Genomic DNA, 13798 nt, shown 5'->3' on the forward strand with positions numbered 1-13798 from the left:
CCAAAAATGATTAGCCAAATAGAACTTGACTCAAAACACAGAATGCCAAGACGCCCCTCTCTCACCACAGATCTCGCAAAGCCTCAGAGCAYGCATGCCTGCAGACAGGGTTCACATTCAGCTTCCAGCTATACCCAGCTAATTGCTATTTCTAGATACAAGTCCCTAAGCTGCTTGTACAACTCCTCCTCCCTTCACCACCCCAGGAGCTCGGGGACACTTTCACCACGCTGGTGTTGCTTTTCTCACAGCGTGATTAAAATTGGTCCTTGCAAATATCACGCTGTCTTTGCAGGTTGTTTTTGACTTCCAGGTGCCCCAAACCATTACTGCCTCTCAGTGAATAATTCAGCGCTGCCCTTGGCTCGTGCCAGGGAGCAGGCGGGTTCCGCGGCCGTGCCCGGCGCTGTGGTCCTGCTCGTGCGCCCGCCCGGCGGCCGCTCTTACCTTCCTGATGTCGGGAGCGGGACAGGGCTCGGCRGCCGCGCCGGGCTCGGCGCTCGGCCGGCAGCTGGAGCTGCCCTCGCTCCAGGTGCAGCGGTGCCCCATGTCCTCTCGGCCCAGGCACTGGGAGCAGTCGGCGCTGCCGGTGGCGCAGTTGTAGACCTCCACTGCACCCAAAGGACAAGAGCGCCCGTGAGGCYGGGCCGGGGTCACAGGCCCGCTCGCCTCTGCATGGACACGGGCCCCGGCACAGTGAACTAAACCGAGAAGCACGTGAAGGCAGGGACGAGCCGAAGAGCTCACGCACGCGGCGGGACGAGGCAGCCCTGGCTGCCATCCTGCACATTTCCCGCAAGGACCGGGCGCTTGTTCTCACTGCAATATAAATTAGCACTTTCTTTTCTCTTTTTCCCTGCCTTTTGAAAAACAAACAGCAACTCAAGCTCAAAACCTTTTGTCAATTTATGCTACACGTTTCCAATTCTCAGCGCCCACATGGGAAGCTGCTTGGCATGAGCAGCCCCATCCTGTTAGCAAAGCAATCCCATCACTTCATAGCGTGYGACGAGAGCCGAAGGCGAGCGCCGCGTGCAGCGTCTTGGTGCCCTGCCCTCCCTGCTGACCGGTCATGGGCTGCTCCCCCCGGCCCCGCTCGGCTCCCAACGCCCTTCCTGAACCAGGCTCCCCTCCTCAGCGGGGCCCGAGGTTACGCTTCCTTGCAGCCCGAGGCCTCTGACAGCAGCGTGGGTATCCGCTGAGACCAACAGCTACCAACATTCAGGAAGCATTTTCACACCCTTTTCCCCAGGGGATATTTTGCAGGAGAACATAAAGTAAAGAAACAGTCATATTTTGCACTTCTGTTTGCAGGAGAGTCTCAAAGCACTTCATAAACAACTAATGAATCTCTCGGCCTTCTACACTCTGCATGTTTTCAAGCTAATGAAACTGCATTGGCATTCAATCTCTCATTCTGCAGGAAAAAAAAAGTGGGCTTATTTTACCTCTTTCTCAGTCTTTTTTTGGGTTTCCACCCAAGGATACAGCTGAGATCCCCTATGGTGCATTGCAGAAATGCAGTTTACAATAAAAGCTGATAAATACTGCTAAAACAATCAACGGGAAATAACTGTAATTCCATGACAGACAGTATGAGATACATGCATTTATGTAATTGGCCCAGCAGATCTCTGTCTCTCCTTGTAATTGTTCTGCAATTTTACTTGTACCAATCTGATCAAGGCTAAGAGGAGCCAGAGATGTATAATGGTCCCGCAGGAGCTCAAAATATGCTGGCAAATTCAAAGTGATGCAAACGCAGGCTGCAAAAACCAACTCCTCTGCTTGCAAGAAAGCTGTGGATTCCATGCTCCTTACATGGTCTTTTCTGCTTCCAGCAAAACTCATGGTGAGAATTACACATCTTTCACTGCATACTAAAATAATCTTAGCTCAAAGCCCTACCTCTCTCCAGCAGTTACCTCTAGCAGCTCAAAAATGCTCCCGACATGCTTTTCCCCATGCAGGGAAGTCCTAGCTCGTGCTTCCCATGCCAACATTTCAAACGCTGTTTCGCCAGTGCGGAAGGCTGCGCAAGATACGTCTACATTGTGCACTGGAATTTCCTACAGGGAAGCCTTTCACCCCGAGTCTCTGGCCGATAGCACTACTGCCTCCCACCCTGCTACAGCTTTCCTCCCAGCAAGAGCTCACTGGAACGGTCTGGTCCTCGTTTGCATCCAATATAACCCAGCACCTTCTCCTGACGCAGGACAGGAGGAGCCCACAGCGGCTCGGGGGAGCCCACAGGGGAGCCCATGGGGGAGCACATTGGGGAGCTCATGGGGCCCCACGCAGCTGCATCCTGGGCTCGGCCTCCCCAGCACCTTCTCCCGGAGGCTCCTCTGTCCCGCATTCCCCTTCGCCGCTCCCTCTGCTGAGGCGGCGGGGRCTATTTTAGGAACCCACGCGCCCCTCCCAGGGACGGGGAGTGGGAYGGGCGAATGCTGTTGGCACCTTTTATTCCTTCCTCGGCACAGGAGGGGAAAGGCCTCAGTTCCTACCCCGCACTGAGCTGGAGGCCACACTCCCGTGGAGCCCTTCCGCAGGCCGTGCTGTCCCTTATCTGCGCAGGGAAGGATTCCTGTGCTGACCCCGGGGATGCAGTGCTGCTGCCAGCACCGGCTGCTCGGAGTCGGGCGCTCAGCTCCGCACAGGCCCTGGCCGCGCGCGGGCTCGGYGGGAGCTGAACACGACAGGATGCGGGACGCGGGGTTTCGGGCAGGCGCAGGCCCCTCTGCCTGGCAAGGCCTCCCCGCCACGCGTGCACACCCGTGAACAGCCCCGTGCGCGCGGTGCCCGCGCAGCCCCGCTGCTGCAGGGGCGCCCCACGGCCACACAGAGCTGTGCGCCCCGCGGCTGCGCTCCAGGCCCCGCGGGAACCTCGCTGCCCACGGCACCCACGAAGCYGACCCCGCGGGGGCAGAATGAGAAGGTCTGCGGCTCAAACCTGTCATTGTCTCCGGGCTGTCAATAAATCTGTCCGGGTGATCCTTCAGCTGGAGGCTTATGGGGAACAGTTGGCTTTTCTCCGATGTGTGGAGCTGCAGCAAAGCACAAGCAAACCCTCAATGCAGGTAACTAGTGACAGGAGTCACCTGCCCATCCTCAGCACAGGGAGGGACACAGCGACTCCTGTCCTCAGCTGCTCTGCTAAGGTCTCSGCAAAAGCAGAATGTTAGTGAGGACAGACCCGTGCTGGGATTTTAGCAGGAATGAAAAACATAAATTAACACCCTGGGCAGTGTGAAGTTTTAGTGCTTGGTCACAACAGGCAATTCGATGGGGAAGYCCTGCTACCACCAGCTCCTCCAACCCTCCAGCTCCTCCAACCCTCCTCTACAGCTGCTGTTTTTTTTACATATTCCCATCSGCAGAGCCCAGGCATTTGCTTGCATTTCAGAGGAGTGACTAGTCCTGCAGTAACCACACTGCACTCCTTAGTGAGCATCTGGGTATTTCTGCAGACCAAAATCTTTTCCAGGAGAAAAAAAACAGCTACAGGAAAAAAAGCTTTTTTTCCCCCAGGAAAATAAAGTGACAATTCTTTGGTTTATTTTACTGGAGCTTCTCCATTTACAAAGCCAAAAAGGCAGCTCTTTCTGCAGCCCCGCAGGGAGCAGGGCTGAAGCAGCCAGCACAGCTCCCAGCGGGAGCGTGTGCCCCAGGAAAGCCGCTCCGGCCGCGCGGGGGCCGCGGGAAGCGACGTCGCTCCGGCCCCACCGCACACTCACCAGCACGTGGCTGCACTGAACCGCCGAGGAGTTGACCCAGCGCGCCTCGAACGCCCKCTCCGCACCCAGCCGGCACTCCAGAGCCGTCTCCTGTGGACACGGCGTGCAATGGGTACACACATCGGCGTTTTGTGCATTTTCCCAATCAGGCAGGAGATAAAACTGGTGCTGCATCACAGCTTGTTTGTCCTGTGTGTATCTCAGGTATAAATGTGAGAGCAGAACCCAACATTGCAAATGGCCAAAGGGCCCCTTTCCGAACGGGCCATGCTCTGCTGCCCACGGCAGAGGCCACCCTTCCTGCTGAACTCTGAACACCTTTCCTGCTGCCCTGCCTCTTAGCGCAGGGCGATACCCGCCTGCTCAGCACCCGGCTCCCGTTCGGAGGGCAAATCCCGCGCCAGGCAGATCCCCCTTTGCCATTATTGAGTGCTAAACCAGCTTTAAGACCTGACAGATCTGATCAAAAACTGAAAGGGGAAAAAAAAAAAAAAAAAAAAAAAAGCACATGAAAGAAAACATCAGATTGCTGGCATGGAGTTGCTGACTCACAGCACACATGTGGCACTAAGACAGAAAAAAGAGTCTTTTGCTATGAATCATTTTTTGCACCCAAGAACTTCCACTTGTGAACGGAGGCGCTGCCCTCTGGCCGCACGGCGCCGGCCCGCGGGGGCTCGCAGGGTGCCGGGCATCGCTCCCCGACGCCTCCCGGGATGGAGGGCACCGGATCCGGCCGGGAKCGGAGCCGGCTCAATCTCCTGGCACTGGCTCCGGGAGGGTTTTGCAGATGGTGGGAAGGAGGAAGTCAGATTGCGAGATATTCTCGAGGCCTCCCTCTGGGAATGGAGGTGCCTCCGCCACTTTCCTGTTGACTTCATTTCCTATCAGGTTTCATGCGGCATCGCTTCCTCTTCAGGCACCTCCAGCATCCACAGAGGAAGAGCAATTTCTCGCCCTTTTCTGCTGATTGTGGCGGGGCACATCCTTGTTTACGGAGGCCATGGTGGCTGCAGGAAACAGGGCCCAGGCGGGGCAGCCGCGTCGGCTGCGCGCGGGGGACACGGTGCCCGCAGCCCCTTCCTGCCCTCCGGCACTGCTGGCTCTGTGACCGGCACCCCTGGCTCTCCCGGTCCGGGTATCCCTCTGGACACTGCACACCAGAGCTCTGGGAGGACCTGACCCACAATGACACAGGGCAGCTTCCTACAAACACCAGAGTTTAGCCAAATATTTTCCCAGTGCCCAGATCCCTTCACTAAATTCCTCTGGCTTCTCCTGGTGTGAAATACATTGCAGAGGCAGCATTTGAGGTCCTCTCCCACTGCTTGTCCTACAACAATTCACATGCCAGAACATTTCACAGAAAGGACTTTTCCACAAAGAAAAAAAAAGAGCTCAGCAGTGGTCACCAGAAGCTAAATGAGAACATGTCCTTGCTACGCCCCAACCCACTGCTGAGCTAGTGCAGGGGATGCTGCCTGCAGGCCTGGCCCTTTTGCTTGCACTATCGTGTCTAAGAGCCTCCCTTGCTCTCCCTGAGGTGCAGCTCTTGCTAATGCAGTTATTCAGCTGCTCATATAAAGCAGGATGAGACCCATGCCCTCATTCCTGAGGCAGAAATGGGCTTGTCTGTAAGCCCCAAGCTGCTTCCTGGCCTGCTGCCACCTCTGCTCTTGCAGGGGCTCCTTTACCTTGGAGAAAGTGGCGTTAGCCAGGGAGATGATGATGTCCTGGGATGTTCCCGTGGGCACTGSCTCCAAGGAGGCAGGCACAATCCGCGGGCAGTCGATCTTCTCCTGTTATTTGCAAAACCAGAGAAACAAGAGRGTTAGCAGGGTGCACGCTCACCTTCCTCCACGCAGAAACACGGGGCCCTAATGATAACACTTATTTCACACCACGATGCACAGAGCAGCAGCGCAGCACGAGCCTCCTCCCAAGACACCRGCCTCGCACGCAGACCCAGGGCTCCGGCTCGCAGGGATCGGCCCCTGCCGGCTGCTGGGTAAGTGGGACATGGTGGCCGGGCCAGCGGGACTGCGGTCATCGTGGCGTGGGGCTCCTCTTGGCAGCCAGGCTAGGGCACRGGAGCGATGGATAAGCATTGACCTTGCATCCCGAGGGGCATCCACACCTGGGGACCGGGTGGCTCGGCTCCCTGAGTGATGGCACTCTCAGTCCTGGGCTTTTCACCCTTCTCCCATGGAATCAGTGCACCCTAAATGAGGAGTGGACCCCCGCGCACGGCTCAGCTCCATGCTGGGCAGCTGCCTCCTGCACACACTGAAACGCTAGACGAGAGGGGCACGAGGAGGAGGTGCTGCTTGGTGCAAGGAAGGGCAAATCTGCTGCTGTGACCCTCTTTTCTGGTGGTGATAGTGCCTCCAGTAGCACAAGGCACATCCCATTGCAGTGCAGGGCACCTCACATGGCAGTGCAGTGCACCTCACATCCCATCGCACCTCACATCGCAGTGCAGTGCACCTCACATCCCGTCACAGTGCACATCCCATCACAGTGCAGCACACATCCCATCGCAGTGCAGCACATATACCATTGCAGTGCATTGCAGTGCACATGGCAGCGCACCATGCTGCAGCGCACATCCCATCGCAGTGCAGGGCACCTCACATCCCATCGCAGCGCACATCCCATCACATCCCATCACAGCGCACATCCCATCGCAGTGCACACCCCATCCCATTGCAGCGCGCCCCAGCAGAGGTGTCGCGCTCGCTGCCGACCCTCTGCACGCTGCTCCCGCAGGCACGCGCGGGCTTGTGCACATGCCTGTATGCGGAAAATAGGGACAATGGGCTGCAGGGCTTCGGGGGGACGGTGGCTGCAGCACAGCTGGAATGAGAGGCCTAAATGAAGCTGAAAAATGAYTTTAAAAGGTCATCTGTCCCCCGACTTTTGTTCTCACTTCAAATTGATGCCTCAGCTACTGGAGCTGACTCAGAATCCGTCTGCATGACAAGCCTGTCCTGTTCACTTGCGAGATGCAAATTACCTTGCAAAACTCCAGCAAAAATGGAGCCTGATTCCATGTGGTCGCAGGGTGCATCCACACTAATGCCTTTGACAGCAGAGCCACCGGGCTGAACGGCAACAAAATATTTGGCCTGTTATGCGGAACAATTTGCAGCAGGCAAGATTTTCTCCTTGCCTGTGCTGAAGGTTGTCCTGGCGTGACTGACGATGCCGATTGGCGCTGCCGGGAGGTCCGGGCTGCTGCCGACGTGCGCAGCTGGCACATCCCACACTGAGCACCGTGTTCCCACCCTGCCTGCCCCAAAACACAGCTGCGGGCCAGGGAAATATCTGGTAGTGCTTGTTTGACTGTGGAAAACACGCTTCGCTCCTTATCAGGACACTGATCGGAACCAAGCACAGTTGGTGCTGCCTGAGCAAGGAGATTAAACAGCAGAGCGATTCACATGATAAGGGAAGTGAAACAACAAAGCAAAGCAAGGGCAGGAGATCCCAGCCCCATCTCCTCTGGGAGAACCAGAAGGGTTAAACAAAACCAGCAGGGCACGACTGGAAGCGCATGCAGGCGCTCCTGTGGCCCGGGGTGTCCTTGCATGTCACAGCAGCTCACTAGATAAATACACTTTAGAGGACTGATTAACTCRTTGTCTCGCTGTCCTTTCTCCTGCTGCTCATCAGCAGCTAGAAATAGAGCTTTCCAGATGATTAGATCACACACGTCTGGGTCAGGGAGAAGGGTCCAAATGTTTAACGTGCTCCCGAGGAAGCTGGTGTGACACCACTTCCCAGCAAAGCGGAGTTCAGCAGCACCCCGAAAATGCTGTTTTAAACAAAGCTCGCACAGGGGGAGAGGACGGCACCCTGTTCTGCAAATGTTAAAGAGGCGCACGCAGATCAGGCAGGAATGAGCCCGAGCCAGGTGCACCATCCAGCTGAAGAGCACAAGAGGGTCAGAGGAGGAAGAGAGATCAGAGGAGGTAAAGCAAGGAAAAGTGGGCAGTTATCTGCCCCAAAGGGCAACTCCAGCTTCCATGCTTGGGTTTTCACACCATGCAACGGCAGATGGAAGCAGCACGTGGAAAGACCTAGTGAYACTTCCACATGCCATGCCAGGCTCCTGGAGACCCTGGCCATGGCAGTGGTCCTCTCCCTACACACAGAGGAGCTCTCCTGGTGCCAATAGTTGGCTGTCCAGAGCTCAGAAGCTCTTTGTACCAAGGTACAAAGCCAATCCAACAATGTGAACCATTTTTAAAAGGCTTCATATCATGCAAGCTTTGCCCTTAGACCTAATGAGGAACACACTGTGTACCAGCAGTGACTAAAAGGATTGATTAAGGACCAGTCTGCTGCGGCTCCTGCTGCCATTCCCTGCCACTCGCCTGCACTCCTGAGGGTGACAACCTGCAGATCAGCCTCTCCTCCGCAGACCTGTCTCTTCTCCGAGCAGAGGGGTTGGCTTTTCTAGCACCTCTTCCCGCACACAGCGCAGAGCAGCAGCTGAGCTGGGACACGCAGCACGCGCAGGGAGGGAGGGGACAGCGAAGCGCCTCGCTCACGCTGTCACCGCAGCACGRACGTGTGCACGGGCCCTGCAGATGCAGCTCCTGCTGGCACGCGGAGCTCTGCTGTGTTTGGGTCTCTCCTGAAGCACGAGCTCGTGCAGACAACAAAACAAACACCCAGATATTTTTCAAAACTTAACTCCCAAAGCGAAAGGTGCTCTAGTAAACTGTTGGTTGCAAACAGTTAGGACACTCCTACCAAAGCACAGTCCATTCGGAAACAACTCACAGAGCAGAGAGGTGACCAAGTGTGTCCCGGGGCTCGGAGCACCAGGTGGCTGTGTCCTGGCGCTGTCGGGAAGCGTCTCCTCCGGCTCCGTGCCCCAAGCACAGCGCAGGGAGCTGCAGCGCGCAGCCTAGACCTGCCCCTCGCCCCGCGTGCTCGGCCACCACCCGTCCCATCAGGGCAGCTGGGATGGGCTGGGATGAAGCCGGGATCTGCGCCGGGGCCGCGCGTGCAGTTCAGAGCACCAGCGCCGCAGGAACAGCCAACTTCAAGCGGGAAAGCTTGCCTTGGATCTACAGTGGATTGATTGCTAAAAAGCCAATTTTATTTAAATGAACTTCAATTTAAATTTCAGAAGCAGGAACGTGCTGAGCCTGGGGGTTATTAGGAGCTGTAATTTGGAAGGGTGATTTTCTCCTGCAGCCGAGCTGCCAGTGCTGCTCTAGCCAATTACGAACGTACCGCAACAACCTAGCGAAAGCTAAACGAATTGTAAAGTGTCGCTACATTTATTTTATTACTTAAATCCAGGCATCACAAGGATGGGGAGGAGTAAAGGCATCCCTCCAGACCTGGGAGGTATTAAAGAGCCAGGGGACTCTGCTCCATCTGCAAGAAGGGCATCAAGATGCAGCAGACAGCGCTCTATGAGCTGCTGTGAGCTCTGCTTGGGCTCAATAAAGCAAAGCTCAGCTTGGGGACCTCAGTGCAGGACGGACCTATCTCCATTCCCTGGCTCTATCCGTGTTTTTGCAGCCCTGGGACAYGCGGAGGACCACCCAGACGGTCCTGCAGTTCTCCATGGTGCTCTGGGGTTGCAGCGTGTGCTACTCAAGGCCGTATGCAAGACAGCGACACGGACATCTCCGCCCCGAGTTGTCCCCCTTGCAGCCCTGGTGTAGGCACAGCTGTGGGGCCAAGGCCGTCTGCTCCTGCACCCACGGAAAGAGGGGAAACACCAGCAGCGAGAGCACAGCAAGTGAGAGGAGGCCATGGAAAGCCGGGTCTTACCTTCATCTGCAGCGCATCCTCGCAGTGCGAGTGGTTGGAGACGCAGGCGTAGCTCGAGGGGCACCAGTAGCACTTCCACCGCGTTGAGAGGCAKCTGGTGCATCTGAAACGTCAAGGATGCAATGAGAGCGGGGCACATCCCTGACTGCTCGGCCGAGCGAGGCATTTTCGCACGTTGTGCTCAGTCTGTAAGGGTGCCGAGGGAAAACGCTGCTGCCCAAGGTAGAGGCAAGTCCTCTGCTTGGGCTGCGAGCTACCTGGGGGAGGTCAGGCACTCGAGCCCTGCTGATGCTCCCAGCTCAGCATAACGATGGAAACCGCACAGGGCCAGCACAGGGACAGTGCCTGTGGCATCGCTACCTGGTTCTGGGCACAGGGAGATTCAGAGCCACCAGCTTTGGTCTCCCTTCCATTTAATAACGCAAAAAAAAAGGAGTTTATCCCTGATGAGATTGCGCACAGCGCCAGTGCTGCCAGCTCCTTGTGAAGACTCTGCTCCGGGGCTTTATGCAGGTCCTGGGACCACAGCGAGCAGGCCACGTTGCCCAATCCTTGCCCCACAAGAGAGAGTCTAAGGCCTCACCTGCATTCGTGACTATTCCCACCCAGCCCCGCACCTGGAGACRCGGCTCAGCAAGACCACGACTTGCTCGCTGGACTGTCCTATAGAGCAGAGGACTTGTCTGGTTGTGAGCAGAGCCTCGGGTGTGCACGGCACCGCTGTCCCGTCCCCTCTAGCCTGAGGCCGCTTCCCTTCCCACGTCCCTTCCTGGTCCCCGTGCACCGGCTCACTCGGCTCGCTCACCCAGCCCTCCCTCCGTCCTGCGGCCGGGGCCGGAGCCGCGGCTGCGCTGGCTCCCTCACACATCCCGTTCCGGCTCTGCTCCCGCACAGGACCGCGTGCCTGGGGCCTCCAGTCCCTGGRACCACTTAGGAAGGCTTTCGGAGGGTGTCAAGGGGCAACCACAGCTGGCGAGACGTTTTCCAGTGCTGGGTGGATGCATGGGGCCCGTTGGGCAATCAGGAGGCAGCATTTGGGTCTTGCCTAACATTTCTGCAGCAGAAACCCTCCCTGCCCTTGGCACAGCACAGCCTACGTGCTTCCAAAAAGCTACAGACCCCACAGGACATTTCCATATGCYGACAACCTGCTGGCAATGGCCATGTTATAAATAATCTACATTAGCTTAAATGTAAATGCAATCTTCCCCAACACCCCATCCCTGGTACTGCCTGCAGATTCCCACAGGGATTCATTAGGGAGATTAGTTCGGCATTTGAAGGGTTAACAAAGCAAGTTTCACATAAAAATATTATTTGCACTGGGGAAAAAAAATCCAAAATGTCCAGATGGCTGGAGACGCCACTAGGACCCTTCCTTGCAAATCCCTGGCAGTGCAAGGATGACGTTGCTGCCAAACCCTGCCCAGGCCTCAGTATCCCRCCGGCAGGAGCCTGCGCTTGCTGGGTTCACCCCGCGCCGTGCACACGCCCCACAGGGCCGAACGGCTGCAAGCGCCGCTGCAAAGGAGCAGGAGGGACAACCAGACGCCCCGGGGGGGTCCCGCGGCGTCACCTCCTCCGCTCGCTGCCAGCAAGCGCCTGGGTGGCTCTGCTGCACGCAAACCCAGATCACTTACGCTCTCCTCGGGTAAATGTTCCCAGTTCTTTTGCAATCGTAGATGGTGAAATTGGCCCAAATTATATTTTTGTTGTTGACCCGGAGAGCAGTTTCGACGATCACATGGTCTGCAAGAATTAAGCCAAAAAATACTGGATTGCAAGAGTGTTTTTCATCCGTGCCCAGCCTTAGAAGACAAGACAGACTCTTGGGAAAACAACATGTAAATATGATTTGTTTTCTCTAGGGCTTCCTCCAAGCTGCATTTCAGAGTTTGGACTATCCATCTCCTGTGCCCTGACTTGAAACCCTTCACTCTTAAATCAATGTTTTGCATCATCCTCACCAGAAAAGAACAGTGTGACATCCAGCAGAAATTCCAAAGTGTTGTGCAAGTGTTAATTAGTAGAATTAATTATTGTCTGAGCATATAGTAGGTACTAAATGCTATTCCCTTCCCCCTCAAAAAAAAAGAAAAAGGTAATTTAAGCAAGTTAGTTAACATTAGTTAACATTTTTTAAAACCCTACTCATTTTCCCCAAGACAACAAACTTGAAGAGAACAGTGGAAATCCCTTTTTTGACCACTTCACATTGCTATACTGGCCCTTCTCCCCCCAAGTTGCTTCATTTTTTTTCTGTTTTTGCAATTTTGCCATAAAAGCATCAGGGACAAGAGACAATGCCTCTTTCAGGGGATGTACAATAAATCAGCGTATTGGATTCCAGAAATTCATTTGGACRTTGCTGTAACAAACAATACAAAACAGTTAAAGATCTTCCATTCTTTGGATAGCTGGGGAGAAAAACAATGCAGCTTTACAAACTCGCCTATAAAAAGTGGGATTTTCAAAACGACTGCCTAATTCCTCTCCTACTGAAGTCAAGGCTCTTCAATAACGCATTCACTCCAGCCTTGAAAGACACAAATGTAGTGAGCACTGGAGCCTGGAATGCGGCACCCACTTGCAGCAGGAGGCACGAGGCCGGGCTGCCCGGCTCGTGGGCAGCCAGAACCAGCCCCACGGCGCCGTGCTGGGCTCCGACGGACCTCGAGCAGAACTGCGGGCGCTCGTCAGCGCCTCAGGACCCCGCGAGCGGCCGTCAGTCCTGGCAGGCGCCAATACCGGCGCGAACCCTCCGGTCGCAGCCTGGCTCTGGATTACGCACCCGGGGCTGCAGCTCCCCAGCTATTTGCTAGAGTATTCGCTTTTCTCCCAGAACTTCTCCTCAATGGTAGTGCATATTKAGAAGAGAAGTTAAATGGGAACACCTGAAGTGGCAAGATTATTGCCACCAGGTGAAAACTTATTTATTTGGGTATTCACTGAATTTAAAGAAGAAACTTTTAACCAGACAACAGAAGACAAATCTTGACAATACATGAACTGTTTCTGAATTCCACTATTTGAAACCAAAATTGGTTTGAAAATACTGTTGATTCAGTTTAAGATGGGATTCCCACCTTTTAAATTGACATAGCCTATAGAAGTGACCTCCATGCTGCCAAACGCATGATTCGAACATATAATTACAAAAAAAAATAAAAGTGGTTAGCATGTTTGTTTTCTTCTACATACCTTGGTTGTCTGGAAATGCTGGATATTTTTCTCGTGGMAGTAAGTTGCAATAAATGAATTGGTTCACATAATCTCCTGCAACTCTGGCTACCGTATGGACGTTATTCCCATAATCACATGATATGTTTGTTCCATTCAGGTTTGGGATTGTCCCATTTATTTGTATTATCAGAACCTATATTTAGACGAAAAGAAAATCTGTTACTATTGTAAAAATTTATAGGGAACCTGAGAATGCTTTGCAAGCTTTTTATAGGCTAGCAACTCTGGCACAGTCTGCCAGTTGCTGCTTTCTCCCTCTTCACACATTTTCAACTCCAAAATCCACATGTATACGAAAATTTGCCTCAGCAGTGAAACCTCCATTGCTGAATTTCAGCAACCACGGCTGGCGCATTATCAGGTGGCATTAAACCCCGGCCGAGGACGTGGCTGGACGAGCGGGGCAAGAAGGAGCCAAGTGCCAGCCTGGGCACCGCACACGTTCCCTCCTGCCCTGCGGTCACTCACACTGCACCAGGGGAGGAAAAAAGCAAAAGGAAAAAACAAACCCAAACCCACAACTGCTACTTTTGAGTCTAAACTGGCAGATCCCAGCACTGCCCCGCACAGCCCCCGGGCTGCCGTGGGCACCGAGCGCCCCGTCACGGGCTCTGCCTCGGAGAAAACTGCTGAAACCAGGGCATCTTTATTAGGCATTTTTGCATACTCAACCTTACTAAAGCTTTAAATAAATATAATTAAATCACTGTTAAAAACGCTAGCAATGCAAAAACAAAATCAAGCTGATTTAGCTTCTTGCTGCACGCTATTAACTCGGCACCTGTATCAAACGTACCGGGTTCTCCTTGTCAACATTAACTTCGGGCTCCAGGACGGTCATGGACGGGCACTGCTGCACGCCGCCGCTCGCACTTGCCCAGAAATTGGCCTCAGTGAAGTTTGCACACTCGTGCTGCAGTGAACACCTACGGGCGGGAGAACGACCCCGTTTGGGAGCTGGTAAAGATGCTGAAGTTGTTACGAGAGAAACCTGCGCTCACACCTTTGCCCCCAGCCCC

At 54.6% G+C, this 13798-nt stretch overlaps 1 protein-coding gene across 1 annotated transcript in view; it reads right to left on the bottom strand.

The window, feature by feature from the left end:
• PLXND1 (plexin D1) overlaps positions 1–13798 on the bottom strand; it is a 66443-nt gene that overhangs the window by 36415 nt on the left and 16230 nt on the right. Inside the window, exons 5-12 of the mRNA XM_026052644.1 lie at positions 13576–13705; positions 12738–12912; positions 11177–11285; positions 9537–9639; positions 5432–5536; positions 3738–3827; positions 2954–3047; positions 448–611 (exon numbers count right to left, since the gene is read on the bottom strand). Of these exons, the coding sequence (XP_025908429.1) occupies positions 448–611; positions 2954–3047; positions 3738–3827; positions 5432–5536; positions 9537–9639; positions 11177–11285; positions 12738–12912; positions 13576–13705 (970 nt within the window). The remainder of the gene's footprint in view (positions 1–447; positions 612–2953; positions 3048–3737; positions 3828–5431; positions 5537–9536; positions 9640–11176; positions 11286–12737; positions 12913–13575; positions 13706–13798) is intronic.

This window comes from Nothoprocta perdicaria, unplaced genomic scaffold (assembly GCF_003342845.1).
Source record: "Nothoprocta perdicaria isolate Ctin4 unplaced genomic scaffold, notPer1 scaffold_9, whole genome shotgun sequence".
NCBI classification, from domain to species: domain Eukaryota; kingdom Metazoa; phylum Chordata; class Aves; order Tinamiformes; family Tinamidae; genus Nothoprocta; species Nothoprocta perdicaria.